Source organism: Poecilia reticulata, chromosome 19 (genome assembly GCF_904066995.2).
Source record: "Poecilia reticulata chromosome 19, P_reticulata-male-v2, whole genome shotgun sequence".
Taxonomy (NCBI): domain Eukaryota; kingdom Metazoa; phylum Chordata; class Actinopteri; order Cyprinodontiformes; family Poeciliidae; genus Poecilia; species Poecilia reticulata.
Genome location: NC_088848.1, coordinates 2,722,060 through 2,741,504, shown reverse-complemented (window position 1 = coordinate 2,741,504; position 19,445 = coordinate 2,722,060). Strand labels below are relative to the sequence as shown.

At 41.5% G+C, this 19,445-nt stretch overlaps 1 protein-coding gene and 2 non-coding genes across 6 annotated transcripts in view; 1 reads left to right on the top strand and 2 right to left on the bottom strand.

The window, feature by feature from the left end:
* The window catches only part of LOC103481129 (heparan sulfate glucosamine 3-O-sulfotransferase 2-like), a 42,440-nt gene extending 38,894 nt beyond the window's left edge, over window positions 1-3,546 (top strand). For all 4 annotated transcript variants that reach the window (XM_008436424.3, XM_081600725.1, XM_081600724.1 and 1 more), the window contains one exon: window positions 937-3,546. In XM_008436424.3, the coding sequence (XP_008434646.1) occupies window positions 937-1,555 (619 nt within the window). In that variant the 3' untranslated portion in view covers window positions 1,556-3,546. The remainder of the gene's footprint in view (window positions 1-936) is intronic.
* Window positions 3,547-15,784: 12,238 nt separating this feature from the next.
* trnai-aau (transfer RNA isoleucine (anticodon AAU)) lies at window positions 15,785-15,858 on the bottom strand. The gene has a single exon. It is a non-coding gene; the product is annotated as a tRNA-Ile (tRNA).
* Window positions 15,859-16,392: 534 nt separating this feature from the next.
* On the bottom strand, window positions 16,393-16,466 carry trnai-aau (transfer RNA isoleucine (anticodon AAU)). The gene has a single exon. It is a non-coding gene; the product is annotated as a tRNA-Ile (tRNA).
* Window positions 16,467-19,445: the final 2,979 nt, after the last annotated feature.

Below are 19,445 nucleotides of genomic sequence, written 5' to 3'. Positions count from 1 at the left end.
GGTTATAATCTGAATCTGCTTTGCATTATTATTTCCTGATCAGGTTTCAGTTGGATAATTATTTACTTGTCCAACCTTTTGAAACCAAACCCAAAAAAACATGATTGATCAGGCAATTTGTGAGGCAATAATATTTTCACACAGGTTTGAAATCCATTTAAATTTTAAATTAAACAAAAACACAAGCAGAATAGACTTTTACTTTTGAGTGGTGCTGCATTTGCAAGAAAAATCTTTAAAAAATGCTGCAGATCGTCTTGAATCGGGAATTTACTGTTGTAAAATAAACTTGTGATTTGATTGATGAGAATCAATTCAGACATAATAATAATAATAATAATAATAATAATAATAATAATAATAATAATAATAATAATAATAATAATAATAATAATAATAAAACATTCCAGGTTTTTTTGTTTGATTTTTTTCTGATAAAATAAGAACATAATCTAATGTAAACGATGTTTCGTTAAGCAGCTCAGTCTCCTCTGCCAGAACAAACCGTCTGAAAACATTTACCTGAACCACCATGGCCTACTTTACAGACCCAGAACTAACCTCTCTCACAAATATATATATATATATAAGTACATGTTCTGATTGCTTTCATGGTGATTTATTACTCCCGAACAGTTCTGGGCTGATGTGCAGGGAAGCTGTCTACGACACGAGTCTCAAGCGACAACAAACCACCATGACTTTGTTCATCTACATTAAGAAACTGGGTTTAAAATGGAGCCAAGTTTGAGTGGCTTTGTTCACCTGCTGTAATCCTGCCCTACATATGTAATTTATGCAGTTCCGACTTGTTTTAATATTTCACTTTTGGTGGTAACTTCAGCAGCTTTGAACAGGTAAATGATCGTCGTTCTGTTTATTGGAAGCTTTTCTCTAGAAATCCTGCCATGTTCTTTACTTTCTGTTTTTGCTCAGAGGTTTAATGCCGCGGACCCTTGAAAGCCAAATAACGATGGAGAAGACACCAAGCTACTTTGTGACCAAAGAGGCTCCGCGCCGGATCTCTGCCATGTCCCAGGAAACGAAGCTCATAGTTGTGGTGCGAGACCCGGTCACTCGAGCGATTTCGGACTACACCCAGACTTTGTCCAAAACGCCGGACCTGCCCAGCTTCCAGGACCTGGCCTTCAGGAACCAGAGCCTGGGGATCGTGGATGTGTCGTGGAACGCCATCCGGATCGGCCTGTACGCGCTGCACCTGGAGAACTGGCTGCGCTACTTCCCCCTGGCTCAGATCCACTTTGTGAGCGGGGAGCGTCTCATCACGGACCCGGCCGGCGAGCTGGCCCGGGTGCAGGACTTCCTCGGGCTGAAGCGCATCGTCACTGACAAGCACTTCTATTTCAATCGCACCAAGGGCTTCCCTTGCCTTAAAAAGCCGGAGAGCAGCGGCTCGCCCCGCTGCCTGGGCAAGTCCAAGGGCAGAACTCACGTCCAGATAGACGGAGACGCCATCGAGCAGCTGAGAGATTTCTACCGGCCTTATAACGTCAAGTTCTACGAAATGGTGGGACACGACTTTAAATGGGAGTAGATGTTTGAGACTTAATGCTGCGAGTGACGGGATGCAGCTGATACAAAACGTCTGCACAGCTGGCACAACGCCAGGTTCTTATAAACAATGAGTCCAAGAAAAGTAACTTCAGAGCTTTTTTCCGCCTTCACTGTAAAACATTAGACGGTTTAACGTGAAAATGAAAGCCCACCTGCTGCCTGGAAAATGCAAATTAAGTCAACAAGAAAATAGTTTTGGTTTTAACTCATAAATTAAAGTTCATGAAGTTGATTTAACAAGAGACAAGTCGTCTAAACATTGTTTTTAAGTTCATTAATTTTGAATTGTGAGTTTTAACTTAATGCTGCAATTTAAACCAAATAATTATTTCACCATATGCAAGAAAAAAAAACTGACCTCACCCAGTTAAAGAGACACATTTCTCTGTTATTTTACTCGTAATATCAAGTTTAAGTAACGACTTATTTTACTTTAGAATAATTTAATTCAAACTGCATTAACCAAATTTCTGATCTGATGATGAATTTTATGAAACATCTGAATGAATTCAGCTCAGAAACATTTAGTGTGATCAGGAAAAGAGTCAGATCAACGTAACGCACTTCCATCTCAGGAGACAGAAACACGCCGCTAAGCATTCTGGGAAATAGTTCCCACTCCTGACTTTTTCTTCTTTAAGTTTTTTAAAGTGTTAACCTAAAAACTCCAGTTTATTCAACTCTTAATAAAATGTTAACACAACTTACTGCTGTAAGTTTATCTTTCACAAAGTCGAAGCTTTAGGTTCAAAATCTAAAACTAAAGAGTAGAAGATAGTAGATACAACTACATGTTTTTACAGTGTTTAATATGAAATATACTCTACAACTCAGTTAAAAACTAAAACCTTTTTGGGGAAGACGTAAAACAATTTAAAACTAGAAATGTTTTGGGTTATTTCTTTAAATCACCCAGGAAACCTGTGGTAGGAGCCGCCCACCATGTTCTCCTACTACAAAATGTTAAAAGTTATAAAAAATCAGTTACACAGGCAGTGAGGCCCTCAATGTGAAACCTTGGGGAGTTTTTGCAAATATGCTATAAGTATTAATTTAAAGCTTTGCAGAGTTATAGCACCACATTAATTTGTTTTTTTAATACCTCTGTAAAGGTTAATTTAATTCATGTAGTAGTATTTTATGCACAATCAGTAACATTTTTAAAAGTGCTCCAGAATTTGCCAAAAGTCAAATTTTCTTCCGGTTTTCCTAATAATGGAGTAATTTGCCTTCTAAAAACAAGCAGGATACACGAAACATAGTCAAAATGATGTTAACTACACAAATTTTATCAATAAATACAAATCAGTACAGGCTAATAGTCAATAAGACGTGTAGACTTTTCAGATCAGCTGAATCCCACATCGGGTTTGCTTGACACACAGCTGAAGTGGACGTCTTGAGTCATTTGCCTCCAGACATTTTTCAAGCCATTGCAGTTCTTTTTTTTTTGACGGGACTCTTATAAACACGGACCTTGTAGTTCCAGCGGTCCGTTACCAGCATCAGCATCCTGTTTGTCGTCAGACAGAAGAACCTTTCAGCTCTGGGATCACTTATTTCAGTTGGTGCCGCTGCAGATTCCTGCTGACCAGATTGCTGACTTTCTCACAAACCGAGGAGATTCCGGGGAATAGGATTAGTTCCTCTTTAAGTCAGCTTCCCAGGCTTTAAAAGGAAATAATCAAGGCATGCCTTGAAAGCAAGACCTTGGAAAATGTCAGTGAAGTCTTTAGGGAGGGAAGCATTAAGCTGCTGTACGATGGTGGGACGTCCAAACCGCAAGGCCACCAGGACAAACCACCGGAAAAGAATCTGTACAGCGATGATTACCCACAGTGTTCCTTCCCAGCATGACGCAAATTCAGCTAGCACATGAAATCAAACCTGTTTTCTTTTCTAATATTTCTGTTACGATGATATCATGTCACTTTAAGTTTCATTAAATAAAACAGAAGGAAGCGCTCATTACGACTGTTTTGATGCTGTTATATTTAAAGGCTCGATCTTGTTAGATCAGCACTGGGAGCGTCTGGATCTTTACTATTCCTGGCTCTCCATATATCTGCTCGGATCACAATTCGTTTGAGGTTTATCGCGTTCTGTAAGGTTTGTTGTGAGCTTGGAGGCTGATGATGGGTGTATGACTGGGTGTAGGTGGGAGGAATTTCAATCACTTCTCAAAGACAAAGCAAGAAACACTGAGTGGTTGGAGGTTATCAGATAGATTCTGGGACCGAGTGTCACATTATGGCAGCGAAAAGTTTGTATTTGGTTACGCTCTGTGAATACTAACGTCCATGTTTGTCTGCTTGCTGCAGAAGAATATCACTTGCTGATGCATGAGCAAGAGGCTTATCTTATGAATTGAAGAGGTTGGCTGTGTGTGGGAATGCACTCATGTCACATATGACACTAAATATTACTATGCAGATTATTCAATACACATTTTTAAAGCTCTGTGACTTATTTGGAGCTGGTGTTGCATTGAAAGAGGTGCAGCTTTGCAAAGGGAACGTGGAGGGGCGTTTGTAAAATTACACAGTCAAAAATTAGCAATAATGTGGGTTATTTAGCCTGACAAGAAAAATAAATGGAAGGGTTTGTTTTTCAAACTCAAAATTTTACCATATTATTAATTCATTTATATAAATATAGTAGTTTCAAACTAAATATTTAGTAAGCAAGCTAACTATTTAGTTCATAGCTAAATATTTGGCTCTGAGCTAAGCTAAATGCTTTGCTAGCTCAGCGTTATGTAAAACTGACATCTATAAATGAATGAATAGTGCAAATGAATTTGAAAAATTGAGCAAGGTTATTTTCTCTCTAAATAATTCAAATTATTGCTGTGAATTTTTAAATGTGTAATTTTACAAACATCACTTTCTTATTGTTTTCCCAAACTTCTCTCTGTAAAAGACCACAAAAGATGCTAAAATAAAATAATTTACAGGACATTCAGGAATTAATAAGACTGAAAGAATATAAATATTTTAACCTTTTACCTGCCTTGCGTAACTACTTACTTAAATCCTGGAGGCAGAAGCTTACGGCTAGTCCAAGAGAGATCAATGAATTTTTGTTAAAAAACTTCACAGCAGTTAAAACGTCGAGGTTGTATTAGGTGAAACTAATCCTTTTACTATACAGTTGCAAACAATCTGGTGTCAATAACCACAAGCATTTTTGTAAACAAGGCTCAAAAATATGTAGTTATTTTTTTAGGATGGATGAAACTGGCTTTTACTGCCATAATTTTAGTTAATGCGTTTTATCTTCCATTATGTATATTTTCTGTGCTATTATGACATTTATTCGGGAAAGTTCTAAGTAGGAACTAATGTTCAGGATTTTTGTTCAGCCGGGGCACATAAGAACGATGCACCCCCGGGTGAAGCACGAGGAGAATAACAAGTGATAGCAGAAAAGGCCAGTTTAAGTTAAAGCAGTTTAATGAATGCTGAAAATTAGTTACAATGACATCATTTCAACCTCTAGAGAAGGATCAGCAGCGAGGTATGTTTATCTGTTGTATATTTTATTTCCTTATTGTATTCATGGCACCATCTTATTGAAGTTTTGCTTTAGTCCCACAGTGGCGTAGTAGTGATATGACGCTGGTTCCGCCCTCATGCTGACGTAGTACAATCCTCCCCCAATCATTCCAGGGCGTTTGTCAGCAGCTGACCAATCGGCGGTCTCAATTTGTCTGGAAGTATTCCTCCCTTATCTGGAGGAACTGACCCGTGACAATATTGCCAGTGTTTATCACGGCAGATTTTGAGGAAAATAATAAGAAATTATAGGGATTGTGCCTTTACTCGGAGCGTGTAGAGGGCGGAATATAATTTATTATATTTCCAAAACCAAAAAGGAGCCTGGATTAACGCAAGAAATGGATCATGGCCTGACGGGATCCACCACATGTCCATCTGCATGAAGGTAACTGGTAGTAAACGTCCCATTTTTGTCATAATGACGCTTCTTAATAGTCAAATCAAGCCCAAAGCGGTCAATTGGATAAATAAATGAATGAACACAAGTGAATAAAGAAAACTATATTTAGGTATCCCCTTTTTCATAAATGCTGTTTCTAACCTAAACGATGTAGTAAATTATCTGGAAGTAATCTGGCTAACAGCCCACGTTTTAACGGCTCAAGGCTAATAGCTAACGACTCAAGGCTAATAGCTAACGACTCAAGGCTAATAGCTAATGACTCAATGCTACCGGCTAATAGGTAACGGCTCAAGGCTAATAGCTAACGACTCAATGCTACCGGCTAAGAGCTAACGGCTCAAGGCTAAGAGCTAACGACTCAATGCTACCGGCTAATAGCTAACGGCTCAAGGCTAATAGCTAACGACTCAATGCTACCGGCTAATAGGTAACGGCTCAAGGCTAATAGCTAACGACTCAAGGCTAATAGCTAACGACTCAATGCTACCGGCTAAGAGCTAACGGCTCAAGGCTAATAGCTAACGACTCAAGGCTACCGGCTAATAGCTAACGGCTCAAGGCTAATAGCTAACGACTCAATGCTACCGGCTAATAGGTAACGGCTCAAGGCTAAGAGCTAACGACTCAAGGCTAATAGCTAACGACTCAATGCTACCGGCTAAGAGCTAACGGCACAAGGCTAATAGCTAATGACTCAATGCTACCGGCTAATGGCTAACGGCTCAAGGCTAATAGCTAACGACTTAATGCTACTGGCTAAGAGCTAACGGCTCAAGGCTAATAGCTAACGACTCAATTCTACCGGCCAGTAGCTAACGGCTCAAGGCTAATAGCTAACGACTCAATGCTAACGGCTCCAGGCTACCAGCTAAGCGTCAAACAAACACAACTCAGTCTGATTAAGATGACAATGCTAAACATCTGGTCATTTCCGGACTAATAAGTGAAGGTCTATGCTGGATTTGCGTCTAGATTCCAACGGTAGCTCTATGGCAGCATGAACATTTTTATTGTATTTACATTTGCGCAGTTTTATGCTACGGTTTATTTTTAAGCATTTTTCTGAAGGCAGATTTTCACAAGCAGGTATTATTTAAATAATTACTCACCTGTTTTGTCATGGAAAATGTTTCACTCTCACATCCAACCAGACTTTATGTCCCTCATAATTTTTTCTGTCGGGCTTGATCATTGATTTATCTGTTATTTCCCCGCTAATAACCTGACAGACCTGATGTACGACTCGTTAGAGAGTTTCTTGCCCCACTGTCTCTGCATTAGCATGATGAAGCAAAAATGTCTCGGGTAACGCATTTACTACCCCTGCTGTTATAACAGTCGTCTTCTTTTTGTTTTAATGGCGGTTGACAAGCAACTTAATGGTGTGCATTACCGCCACCTACTGGTATGGAGTGTGGATCAGGACGCAACTGATCCAAGATAGTTTATTAAATAACGTAAATATTCAGAAGAAGAGGAATATCCCAAAACATTATTATTATAGCAGTCTGTCGGGGTTTGCTCTACTTCCGCCTGGAGGCGGAGCCGACGTCATAAATACAACTGTTGAGGTGCGTTCACACCAAATGCGTTTTGAGCATCATGCGCGTCTGGTTTATATTCAAAGTTTATGTGGAGCGTCGGACGCGTCAAACAGTTCAAATCGTGCCATGCTAGGTGCTTGAAACGCGCCTCCACAGACTTTGAACGTAAACCTGACGCTCAAAACGCGTTTGGTGTGAACGCACCGTTAGATTCTACGTCAACATTCATAGCATCAGTAAAATAACTCTTTATTGATGCTAAGAAGAGGTGGGAGTGATACCTGCACCTTGCTGTTAGCTTATTTCTGTTTCTCCACACTAAGCTCAGTTAAGATAAATAAAAAGGGCTCAACCCCTTTAATCCTAAAGCCGAGACATTTATGATGTTCAAGCTCTGAAAATATGCTTTCTTGACTAATAACACTAATTAACACCCATTTTCACTCTGTTCTCTTCATACTTCAGAAGCCAAGTGCTTTAATTTGTATGAGTCCTGTTTCATCTCCCTCCTCCATGCTTTTTCTGGCAAAATGCTTTGAAGATTTCCAATGTCTGACATTTGAAATCCAGAAAGTCGAGCTGAGGAAACTTCTCATCTGTGCTATGTTTAGACTCTCTCCTGCATTAGCTCACACAGCCGGCGCATTGTTAAAAGCAGGAAAAAGAGAAGAAAAAGATGCTCCTGTCTCCGCGACCCTCCCTCAACTCAGACGTGTGCGTTATCTTCTCCGTTTCCCCTCAGAGTGTCTCTCTGTCCCAACATTCATTAAACCCGCAGGACCTCCAGGTGGAGGGAGGCTGCGCCGTCCGACCGCCTCCTTGTCATCATTTCTCGGCGACGGCTCGTTTCTCCATCTCTGAGCCTGCACAGGTGAGCCTGTTCCCAGCGGCGTCGGCGATGAGCTGCAGCCCCCTCTGCTCGGTACATGGGGGTCCTAATTAGGCCTGAGAGCTGGAGGAAAGCAATCCCCGAGAACAAGCAGCACCGGGGCTCTGATTAGGCTCTGCTACTGGACGGCTCTCCAGAGATTGCTTGCAGGTCAAATCTCTCTTTTTCTTTTTAGTTTTCCATCTTACACACACACTCAGCTTCCTCTTTCAGATATAAATCCCCTCAGGATTTGTGAATTCCTTCGCCTTTCTGAGCATCGGGATATGACCTACATGCACTTAACTAACGAGGGGCTCGTTATTCTGAACGATAATTTGATAAGCATCATGTTGTAAGCAGTTTAATTAAATGGAACAATTTTCCAAACATGCCAATATGTTTGGATTAAATTTGTAATCAAAGATTTTCCCCACTGAGAACATTTTAAATATAAATAACTAAATAGAATCAGGTAGGAAAGTATAAGCCGACTTCTTATCAGTTTGTTTTACATGAACCAAATCAAAATCTCGACGGCGGCTGAAGACGGACGTTTTATTTATTCAGATGACGATGATGTTCCTGGGGACGGTGCAGCTCATCTCCAGCATCATCCCGGCTGCTTGATGTCGCCTCACCATTCGCGTTTTTAGATTTTTAATGAGGCAAAGATGGAGGCTTGCTCCCGAAAAGGAATCTTCCCTCAAATCAGCAGCACTGGCATCATTTTTACATGTACTTGTTAACAATGCTGCAGCAAGTGTTAATGCACGCCTACAGGAAAACATAAATTACATACTGCTCTATTTAAGCAGCAGCAAATTTTAAGACTCTCTCCTCTCTTTCTCTCTCTCTCTCTCGGCGTCTGCTTGTGATGTTCTCTTGGGATTGCACAAAGTTCCCTGCTATCTGAATGAGACAGCAGCTGACACTGCAGAGGCAGAGATTCAGCAGTGCACCTCATTCAGTCCTAATGTTTCAGAATAGTTTAGCTTCTGCAGCCGACAGGGTGTCCCAGTGGTCGAAATCACCAGTGGCGTAGGAGCCAAATTAAAATGAAGTGCTGACAACTATGGCACAGTCACCAGCATGTAATGGTGCGTGCTCTACAACTATTTGCAGACCAGAGTTAGAGCAGCGGGCAGCAGAGAGGACTCTTCACGAGCAGCGGCATGTGATGCTAAGAAACTTTTAAATATGCCAAAGAAGGTGAAGACTGAGAGGAAATGTAAACATTTTGCAAAGAAATAACTAATAGTTCCAAGTTAAAATGCTTTGAAAGCAAAATAAAATAAAAATCTAATGATTTTCTGCTTTTTAATGACTCATAATTGATGCTTTCCCAGAGAAAAGGGTGGTTTGCATAAAAATCGATTAGAAATTCACTAAAAACTGCCACAAATATCCAAATATTTAAAGAATCACACTGGATCGTATTGAAAACTTAAAAAGTAGCTTCTTGAGATGGTCTTCCACTTGTTTGAGGATTTTTCTCCCAGAGCACATCTAAAATATTAAAAAGATAATGCAGCTAGGAGCTGAAATATTTAGCTGCATTGCTTTTTTAACTCCACTTCCTGGTTTTTGCAGAGCAGCCAATCCAGGAGCGTTAATCATTTTCCCTTTATTTCCACCAAGACCGGAAATAAGAGACTGTAGATTTTAGCTTCTGTGGTAATGAGCTAAGATGGTTCCCATTGTTCATATTAATATATTTAATAAAAGACTTTGAACTAGTAAAACAGCCAGATATAAGAGTTTTTAGAGGCAGGCCTCAAGTATTTATGGATATTAGCTATTTATGCACTGCAAAACACAAAATCTGTTGTTTTTTCTGTCTAGTTTCTTCTGCAAATATCGTATAACATGGAGAAGATGTCCCGTTAAAAGTGAAATAATCTGCCAGCAGAACAAGTTTTTAATCGATATCAAAGACATTATTTATTTATCCAGCTTCTGCATGTTGCTGAAAAGTTACTGGTAAGTTAGTTTTGTCTTATTTCAAACCTACTGAGTTATTTATGCAGGAGAAACTAGACCAAGACTTTGTGTTTTTGCAGTTTCACTACCGCCAACACCGTCGGTTCAGTGTCTTCCTGAAATCCATTTCTGGCATCTTGCTGCAAGAATGAAGAAAGATCCTCCAGAAAACATTTACTTACTGCTTCCTCACCAAGCAGAAGGGATAAAATGGTCGTCCACGTTAGCTAACGCTCAATTTTAACCTGGAGCCACATTAGCAGGAAACAAGGCTAGCGAGGCTAACTGGGCTAGCCAGGCGATTTGGCTTTTTCCAGCTCAGAACAATAATCCTTCTCAGCCCAGGCCTGTTAGCTCTGTAGTCGTAGAGGTCAGAGTGGTGTTGGCGCCACCTGTGAAAGTGTTTTTAACAGAGAAGGCTAAACGGTGAACACGCCGCTTCCTGCCGGAGCCTTTCATGTTTCACACCTGTGAAATTGAGGAAAGCGTTGTTCGGCTCCAGCTCTTCACTGTTGCGTCTGTTTGACAACTGAGAGTCTTCTCTGAAGCAGCTATAGTGAGATGGAGAGCTGATTAGACTGGAAGAGTAGTCAACCCTCAGTCTGTCTCACCAGGAGATGTGTCCTAATTAGAGCGTGTGCCTCGCGTCTCACTGAGAACGAATAACGAGCCTCGTCCCGCTGCGGCCTCCAGACGAGGCAGCGGAAAGCTCCGGACTTCAGGCCGCACATGAGCCGATGAGGCTGTCCGTTATCTGACAGCAGTCAGATAAAAGAGAGAAGTGAAGGACAAACCTCAATGTGCTTTTCTGGGGTCTTTTATGCGTCAGAGCGACACATGGTGAAGTTTTAGCTTGGAGTTTTAAGTGGTATTTTACGGAGCCGCCTTGGGGACATAGGGGTTTTTTCTTTTACGTTCTCTCGTAATAATGTACTCATCGGTCCATGGGGCATAATTTAATACTGCAAGTCTTTCTTACGGTGAAACCCTAGTTTCTGCTACATCTTAAGGTTTTTGCATGTATGTTAATATCTCCTTTGTGAGATATCTGAAGTTTCATATCTTTTTCTTTAGGATTTAAATGCACCACAAACCTATGTGCAAAAGCAAAACAGGTCAAACATGAAGTTTCCATCCCTAATAAGATGAAACCTTCAGTAAAAAGTTTCTGTTTTTACCCTGTGATTTATTTTCACGGGGTAATAAAGTCATCTGACAGTTTTTATTGTCTTTTTTTGTGACATGCAGTGAAGAAATCAATATTTTGCATTAAAGAGTTAAAACGTTGAGGCTCTTTAAATGTTTGCAATTTTTAATTGACATTTGTGACTATTAGCTACGAAATAGACCAGGGTGTATTTGCTAATTTGTTGAAGGGAAACATAAAACTTATTACAAGGGAATGCAAAATAAAAATGTCCCCTAAGGGGCTCCGTAGCATTTAACCCTTTTGAGAAAAACCTTGCAGGACTACATTTTGTTGCACTGATAGCTGCAAGGGGCTGCAGCTGCTACCGTGTTTCCCCAATTGTAAGACGTATTGGGGGTTTCAGGGGGGTCGGCTAATATAAGCCGTACCCGGGAAAGTAAGACATATGTCTTACTTTCGGGGAAACATGGGGGTATCGCCGCCTCCCTCTCATCCAGCTGCGCGCCGCCTCCTGCCCATGTCCGCCCCGTCCCCCTCTCCATACGTCACCGCGCCGTCCCCCTCTCCATACGTCACCGCGCCGTCCCCCTCTCCATACGTCACCGCGCCGTCCCCCTCTCCATACGTCACCGCGCCGTCCCCCTCTCCATACGTCACCGCGCCGTCCCCCTCTCCATACGTCACCGCGCCGTCCCCCTCTCCATACGTCACCGCGTCCCCCCCGTCCCCCTCTCCATACGTCACCGCCCCGTCCCCCTCTCCATACGTCACCGCGCCGTCCCCCTCTCCATACGTCACCGCGCCGTCCCCCTCTCATACGTCACCGCGCCGTCCCCCTCTCCATACGTCACTGCGCCGTCCCCCTCTCCATACGTCACCGCGCCGTCCCCCTCTCCATACGTCACCGCGCCGTCCCCCTCTCCATACGTCACCGCGCCATCCCCCTCTCCATACGTCACCGCCCCGTCCCCCTCTCCATACGTCACCGCCCCGTCCCCCTCTCCATACGTCACCGCCCCGTCCCCCTCTCCATACGTCACCGCGCCGTCCCCCTCTCAATACGTCACCGCGCCGTCCCCCTCTCCATACGTCACCGCGCCGTCCCCCTCTCCATACGTCACCGCGCCGTCCCCCTCTCCATACGTCACCGCCCCTCCCCCTCTCCATACGTCACCGCGCCGTCCCCCTCTCCATACGTCACCGCCCCGTCCCCCTCTCCATACGTCACCGCGCCGTCCCCCTCTCAATACGTCACCGCGCCGTCCCCCTCTCCATACGTCACCGCGCCGTCCCCCTCTCCATACGTCACCGCGCCGTCCCCCTCTCCATACGTCACCGCCCCGTCCCCCTCTCCATACGTCACCGCGCCGTCCCCCTCTCCATACGTCACCGCGCCGTCCCCCTCTCCATACGTCACCGCGCCGTCCCCCTCTCCATACGTCACCGCGCCGTCCCCCTCTCCATACGTCACCGCGCCGTCCCCCTCTCCATACGTCACCGCGCCGTCCCCCTCTCCATACGTCACCGCGCCGTCCCCCTCTCCATACGTCACCGCCCCGTCCCCCTCTCCATACGTCACCGCCCCGTCCCCCTCTCCATACGTCACCGCGCCGTCCCCCTCTCCATACGTCACCGCGCCGTCCCCCTCTCCATACGTCACCGCGCCGTCCCCCTCTCCATACGTCACCGCCCCGTCCCCCTCTCCATACGTCACCGCGCCGTCCCCCTCTCCATACGTCACGGCGCCGTCCCCCTCTCCATACGTCACCGCGCCGTCCCCCTCTCCATACGTCACCGCGCCGTCCCCCTCTCCATACGTCACCGCGCCGTCCCCTGCACTTGTCACTGCCGCCTCCTGCTTAAAATACGGTAATACAATACTGTTCAGGTTGTTAATAAATGTTAATTTTATGGTTAAAACAAAAAATTCGACATATTTTTCCAATATAAGACATACCCCGAAAGTAAGACATAGTGGGGCTTTTGGGGATAAAAAGAAAGTAAGACACTGTCTTACTTTCGGGGAAACACGGTAGCACGGTGCTACCAGCTGCACCACAGACATCCATAATATTTGAATTTAATGTTTTTCTCCCACGTAACCCCTGATGTTAATCATGTGAACAGGATACCTCTGAATAATTTATCAGTTTTCAGAGATATTTTTACATGCTTCACTTCAAAATCTGGTTTTGTTTTTTGCTTGATGCTGATACAAAAAATATACATAACTTTCAGTTTAGACAGTAATGTGATAACATTTTGACTGTAGGCCATTTGTAATCGTAATCAAACCCTGATTAAGTGCTTATTTGATCCATATTTTGGTCCAGGATTCTCTATTTCCCTTTACAAATGTCTACTTTTCATTCCATCACAGAGTAATCCACTCACTTTGTGGACGGATCCAATCTCCCGGGGCAGCTTGTCTCAGATTGGATGTCAGCCGCGGGAGACAGATGCACTCGTCACAACTTTTATGAATGCATCACCTTTTATGTTCGTATAAACATTAATTTTTCTCGCTTGTGCAATAAAACAGGACAGGCCTTCGTTCACCGATTCCCCAAGAAAATTGGAGCTTCTAGGATCTTTGCAAGATAAATACCTGCAACCTCAAGCCTCATCTTCAGTGGAGTATATTTTCCCAGGATTATTTGGGCATGCTTTTATTTATTTATTTACTTATTCTGAGCAAATATGGCTTGTGAAAAATATCAAAGTGTGTTATTTGCCTCCACCAAACTCCACAACATCAAAGACTCCCCCTCCGGTCCCACAAGAACCAAAGAACCTCGGGTTTTTTTTTTTTTTTACCCGCGCGGCTTCATCTGTCTTCCATCTCAGCTTTGCTCGAGCTCAAAAGGCAAAAGCCTCTAATGATACGAGCTGCAAGATGGAGAGGCTGCTGCCAACAAAACAGGAAGGGAAGGGAGAAAAAGAAAGATGAGCAACCAAACAGACACATTTTGGGTGATGATTGACATCGCCGCGTCTCTTTATTATTCCTGTGATGTTCGTCCAGACTCGCTGTTCGCCCAGAAACCGTGGCCTCACACTTTGGCTGATGCAGCAATCTGGTGTTGAGCGCCTCTCTGCCTGCCAACCACCTGGCTGGAAGACGCATAATCAGCCTCCCAGTCAATCACTCCTCACACGGCCGATGGCGTAGGACGGGTGTCGGAGGAAGTACGGCAGACACGCGCGGGCTGCGTGGCCGACTCTGACACCTTACACCTTGCTCCCCCTGCATTCCTGATCAGCCTCCGTTGTTCCAGCAGCGCGCCCATTTGCATTATGCAGGAGAGACGGGAGAGAAGCAACATGGCAGCTGGGTCTGAGATTTCGCGCTTGTTTTAGTGAGAATCTCCTCTCCTGCGAATTGATTCATTAATATAAAACCTGTGAGATGTTAGCGAGGAGTTACTATGGTGATTATTATTCATTTATGGCAGGATTTGCTTCCATACCTGACCTGAACAGGCCTCTCTCTGTGAGATCTGGTTGTTTCCAAGACGCCATTTGGAGTTACGTAACCCAGCCATGGATGTCCTACATGCCTCGTCATGTATATTGCAGGAACCTAAAAAGCAAGCTCTCCACTTCACTGCACTGAGGGGATACTAGATTTTTCATCTCTGATTGAAAGGAACCAAAGGACTCCATCACCGTGCTCCAGAGGAGAGAAATAATTGACGGACTCGATCGTCCCAACGAGAGAATTGTTTTCTGACTTACCAGGAAAAAAAAAACAACTTCTTACACTGAGAATCCATTTAATTACACACAGAAAGTTAAATATTTATGCTATTATAATGAATTAATAAGGTGATTTAAATAAAAAAGAGGCCTGGTCAGTTTACTTGATTCACAAAGACTGAATCAAGTTTTGCAGTGTTTGTGGTTCAATAAAGATGCCTGCTGATGAAGAGATAAAGTATTTATTTTTATTTCATTATTTTGGTTTTGTTTTCTGGCACACGTCAATGTTTTTGATCATCAACTAAATTCTACTAAGTGAAAAAATCGTGTGGATCGATTCAAACCAACCTGACCTGGAATGAAAAGGTCCACAGTTAATTCTAGTTAAATCATATCTACATTTTTTTTATTTTATTTTTTTGTTTATTTCAGTTTCAATACCAAAATTGTAGATTAAAGAAATCAAAACCTGCCTGACTGTGAAGGAGGATTAAATCTCAAAAGGCAACAGATCATTGTTCCCAGGGGTGAAAGTAGTTAGAAATTCTTGGGGGTATTGTGACAAAAAAAATACAAATTAATTATATAAAAATAATGTTATATAATCCTATATATATATATTCTTTGTGTGCTTTGGCGTTTCTGTGCTGATTGTTTTGTGAAACGATTGAAGCTGGTAGCTCTTGAATTGCTATAAAATAAAGCTGTATTTCCTCCTTCAGCCCACTGGCTGCAATGCTGACACCTTGAGATGCCATGAGTCCTAAATCCTGAACATCATGGCATGAAGAGCATCCCATTTTTCCATGTCTGGCATATAACCATTAATTTTAGCTGTTAAACTGGTTCTATTGATCCTGTGTCCAGACAGAGGGATAATCAGTAGCCCAGCATCATGACCTGTTTGTTCTGAAGATCCTGCAGCTTCCACTTCTCTTCCTAACATGGCGCCTCCTCACCCTGAATCTCATACTGATAGGATGAACCACAAAGCTCTGTTGGCTAGTGTGGGGCTTGAACTCATGACCTTGGTGTTATTAGCGCCACGCTCTGACCAGCTGAGCTAACCAGCCATACACACTGTTCAGTTTCCATGGATTTAAGAAAGACGTACTTGATCTTAACAATGAAAATTTAGGAAACATGCTCATATTCTAATGTTTATATGCATTATTGTTTATTTTTCATCAATTATTTATTTTATTTTCCCAGCAGTTTTTAGATTTGATTTTATTTCCCAGCAGTTTTTAATCTTGAAGTGTTGATTGTCTAAAAGACTTTAGATTTCATTTGCCCAGTAGGGACATTGAACCCATGACCTCAGCTTTATTAGTACCACGCTCTAACCAGCTGAGCTAACCTCCCTACCTTACATAATGTTGAGTTTTAATATATTTAAGAAATACGTACTTGATCTTAATGACAAAAATTTAAGAAAAGTGCTCATATTCTAATGTTTATCAACATCAATATATATATATTTGATTTTCCTGCCTTTTGTTTCTGTTAATTTTATTAAGACATATTCTAATGTTTTTTAAAAATAGAAATATCTGATTTTCCAGCCTTTTGTTTGTGTAGATATTAATAAGACACTAGGGTTGAATTGGCTAGTGTGGGGATTGAACCCATGACCTTGGTGTTATTAGCACCACGCTCTAACCAGCTGAGCTAACCTACCATACACACTGCTGAGATTGGATTTAAGAAAGAGGTACTTGATCTTAACGACGAAAATTTAAGAAAAGCGCTCATATTTTAATGTTTTTCAAAATCAAAATGTATAATATTTAATTTTCCAGCCTTTTGTTGTGTTACTTTTATTAAGAGATTAGATTGAGTTGGATAGTGTGGGGCTTGAACCCATGACCTTGGGTAGCAAATGCCCTCACAAGTGTACCATTTGCTGTTTTAACTTGACACTGTATCTAAAATGTGATGTAATTATCATTATCTCTAAATTAAATCTATTTGTGGTGTAAATTCTCTGTCATTTGAATGAGGGCAGATTAAATTGTAGTTTAATCTAAGTTGGTTTGAACCGGGCAGCCATCTACTGAAGAAAAGCATTTAGCAAAAATGATTCAAAGTTGTGAAGTGCTAAATTTCTCAAGCTTTTTAAACTTGGTAATAAAATTTAAACTGATCCATAAAATCTAAGTATTTAGTCTATCTGCTACAATATGCCTTTTTTTTTTCAAAATCTGCTGTTGACTCATATCTTTCATGTGTGCTTGAAGAAAAAGATATAGAATTGAAATCCTTGAGGCTTTAAATGCCCTAGATTAATATCACATGAAAGGTATTCCAAAATGGAAGAATTACTTAAACGCAACACAAACCCTCATGAAATAAATAAATCTATTGGAAGTAACATTTTATCTCCGAGCGACTCTTAATGGAGATACGAAACTCTTCGGTCTGTTTTCCATTTATTTTGTCACACTTAAATTTTGACATCAAACAAGCAACATTGCATGAATATCTTTTGTGTCTTCAGAGGTTTTCTGTCATTTCCTTCAGTGGTTCTTGGTGCAGCGCCACCACAGGTGAGGAGGGGAACAGGTTTTTCAAATGGTTTGGATCATTTCATTGTAAAAACGAAAACGTTACAAATGTTTCCTATTTTGTTTTTCTTCTATGAATTTCAAAGGAGTAGCAGGAGTGAAGAACTGCATTTTTATTTAGCATATAATTGCGGATTTAGACATTTTGACAATAAATTTGCTTAACGAAAACATGCTAATTTCGTAAAAACTCATTTTCTATAAAACGTTTTGGTGCTAGGATGAGTTTTTTCCACCGTATTGAAATTGATTTATTTGACAAAACTAATGGAAACACTTTTTTTTCATCACACGAGTCACAACCTGATGTTACTACTGGTGGAAACCACAAAGAAGACGACGACAGGAAGTGGTTGAAGGATGATGACACTGCATGTTTTTTAATGTCTTATTGTGTACGTTTTAATTGCGTCTCTTATTTAATGCAAACACCAGAACTGCAAAATTTTATTTATTCTTTTTTTTTACGTTAGTGGAATATTGACAAAGTTTTCCCACACATTTGTAATGCAAACACAACTAGAGTCACCAAAAACAGGGAAGGAAAGGAGGGCCAAATATTTTTAGCAGCATTGCAGTGAGCTATCAATTTTAATGATGCAATGTTCGCCAACATGAATATTAAGGTTCAGTCGTTGCACAGTTACTACTCTTTGTGTCACCTTTACTCTCTAAACGCTCTGATCCTTTCAAGCAGAGATGAAAAGGAAGATCTTGCTTTTCTTCTTCTTCTGTCCTCAGCTGGAGAAGTTTCTTCAGCATCAAGGATTGAATTTGGCCCCAAGGGAGGCCGAAATTGGACCAATCAATACAATTAGATTGTTTTTCTACGCCGCATCGAGCACATTAATCTGGCATGTAAACTCATTCAGCAAGTTGGATGCTTTATTCAGGAGTCAAGAAGAGTAATGTCAGGCTTTGTGTGTTAAATATTGAAAGCAGTTGCTGAATTCTCCTCAGAGGTCTTCCTAATGATGCTCTCTTGGAACTGATACAATTGGCAAATGATTATTGATTTCAACACCGGAGGAGGCTGGCTGGCTTTCAGAGCAACGCGCTGCCAGGTTGCAGTCTCTGGATTTTCTAATTAAAACCAAACATGTATGTTATTTGAGGAGGAGCCTCACATTTTTCTTTATAAAGCTCAACAGCGTGCCATTACGTGTAAAAGGAGCGTATTGCAGCCCCTTTCACACCAACGGCGGTTTTTAAATTCTCATCACTTTTCTGACTTGAGAGAGTGAAAGCCTGGAAACCGACGACGGTTACACCAAATTACAAGCATACAAAGACAAACAGGCGACATTAACTCTTAACGCTCTCAGCCTTGGGCCAAACTAATAACACCACAATTGAATCAGCTCTAAATAAATGATGGTGCTGTAGTTTAATAACATATCTGCTTTTGTGACAGCATTAGATCTGGCGGCGCAATAAATAACCATCCAGTAGGTTCAACCTAAAGGCCATTTATGAGAAGCAACAAGACGTCCAGATTTTCTTTATTTGTCTTTAAACTAATAGTTTTTGGTTTCTTTGGACACCAAGTCAAAAACCAGGCACCACCAAGAGGATGTAATGAGAAGTGTGGAAATAATATGCTGGATAAACCACCCAGAAGTCCTACAAGTCACAAAAAAATTATATTTAATTGCCAGTTTTTATGTTACACAATTGTATTGCATTAATAAATCACTGCAACCACTACAACTCCCTGAAAAGGAAGACATGTTATGGATAGAAATGTAAAAATCAATGCAAGAATGCATGCGTTTGTGTAAAAAGATAATACCTCCAAACATTTAGACAGTTTTCTTATTATTTCAACATAAAAAAGCTCAACTTCTGGTCAGTTTCCTGCCTACACAACTTTCATTTAGTACCTGTGTGGGTATCAGTTAATTTTTTGTCACTAAGTAATTAAGCAATCACAAAAATACTTAGATCTTAGAAATGTAATAATATACATTTCATGGTATATTATTTTTCCCAAAAACAATATTATGCAGTATTCTCATTTATTGTTGTTCTGATACCCATTTGGATCAGTTCACTCTAAAAAATGTGGCAGATTATTAAGCCTGACGTAATGA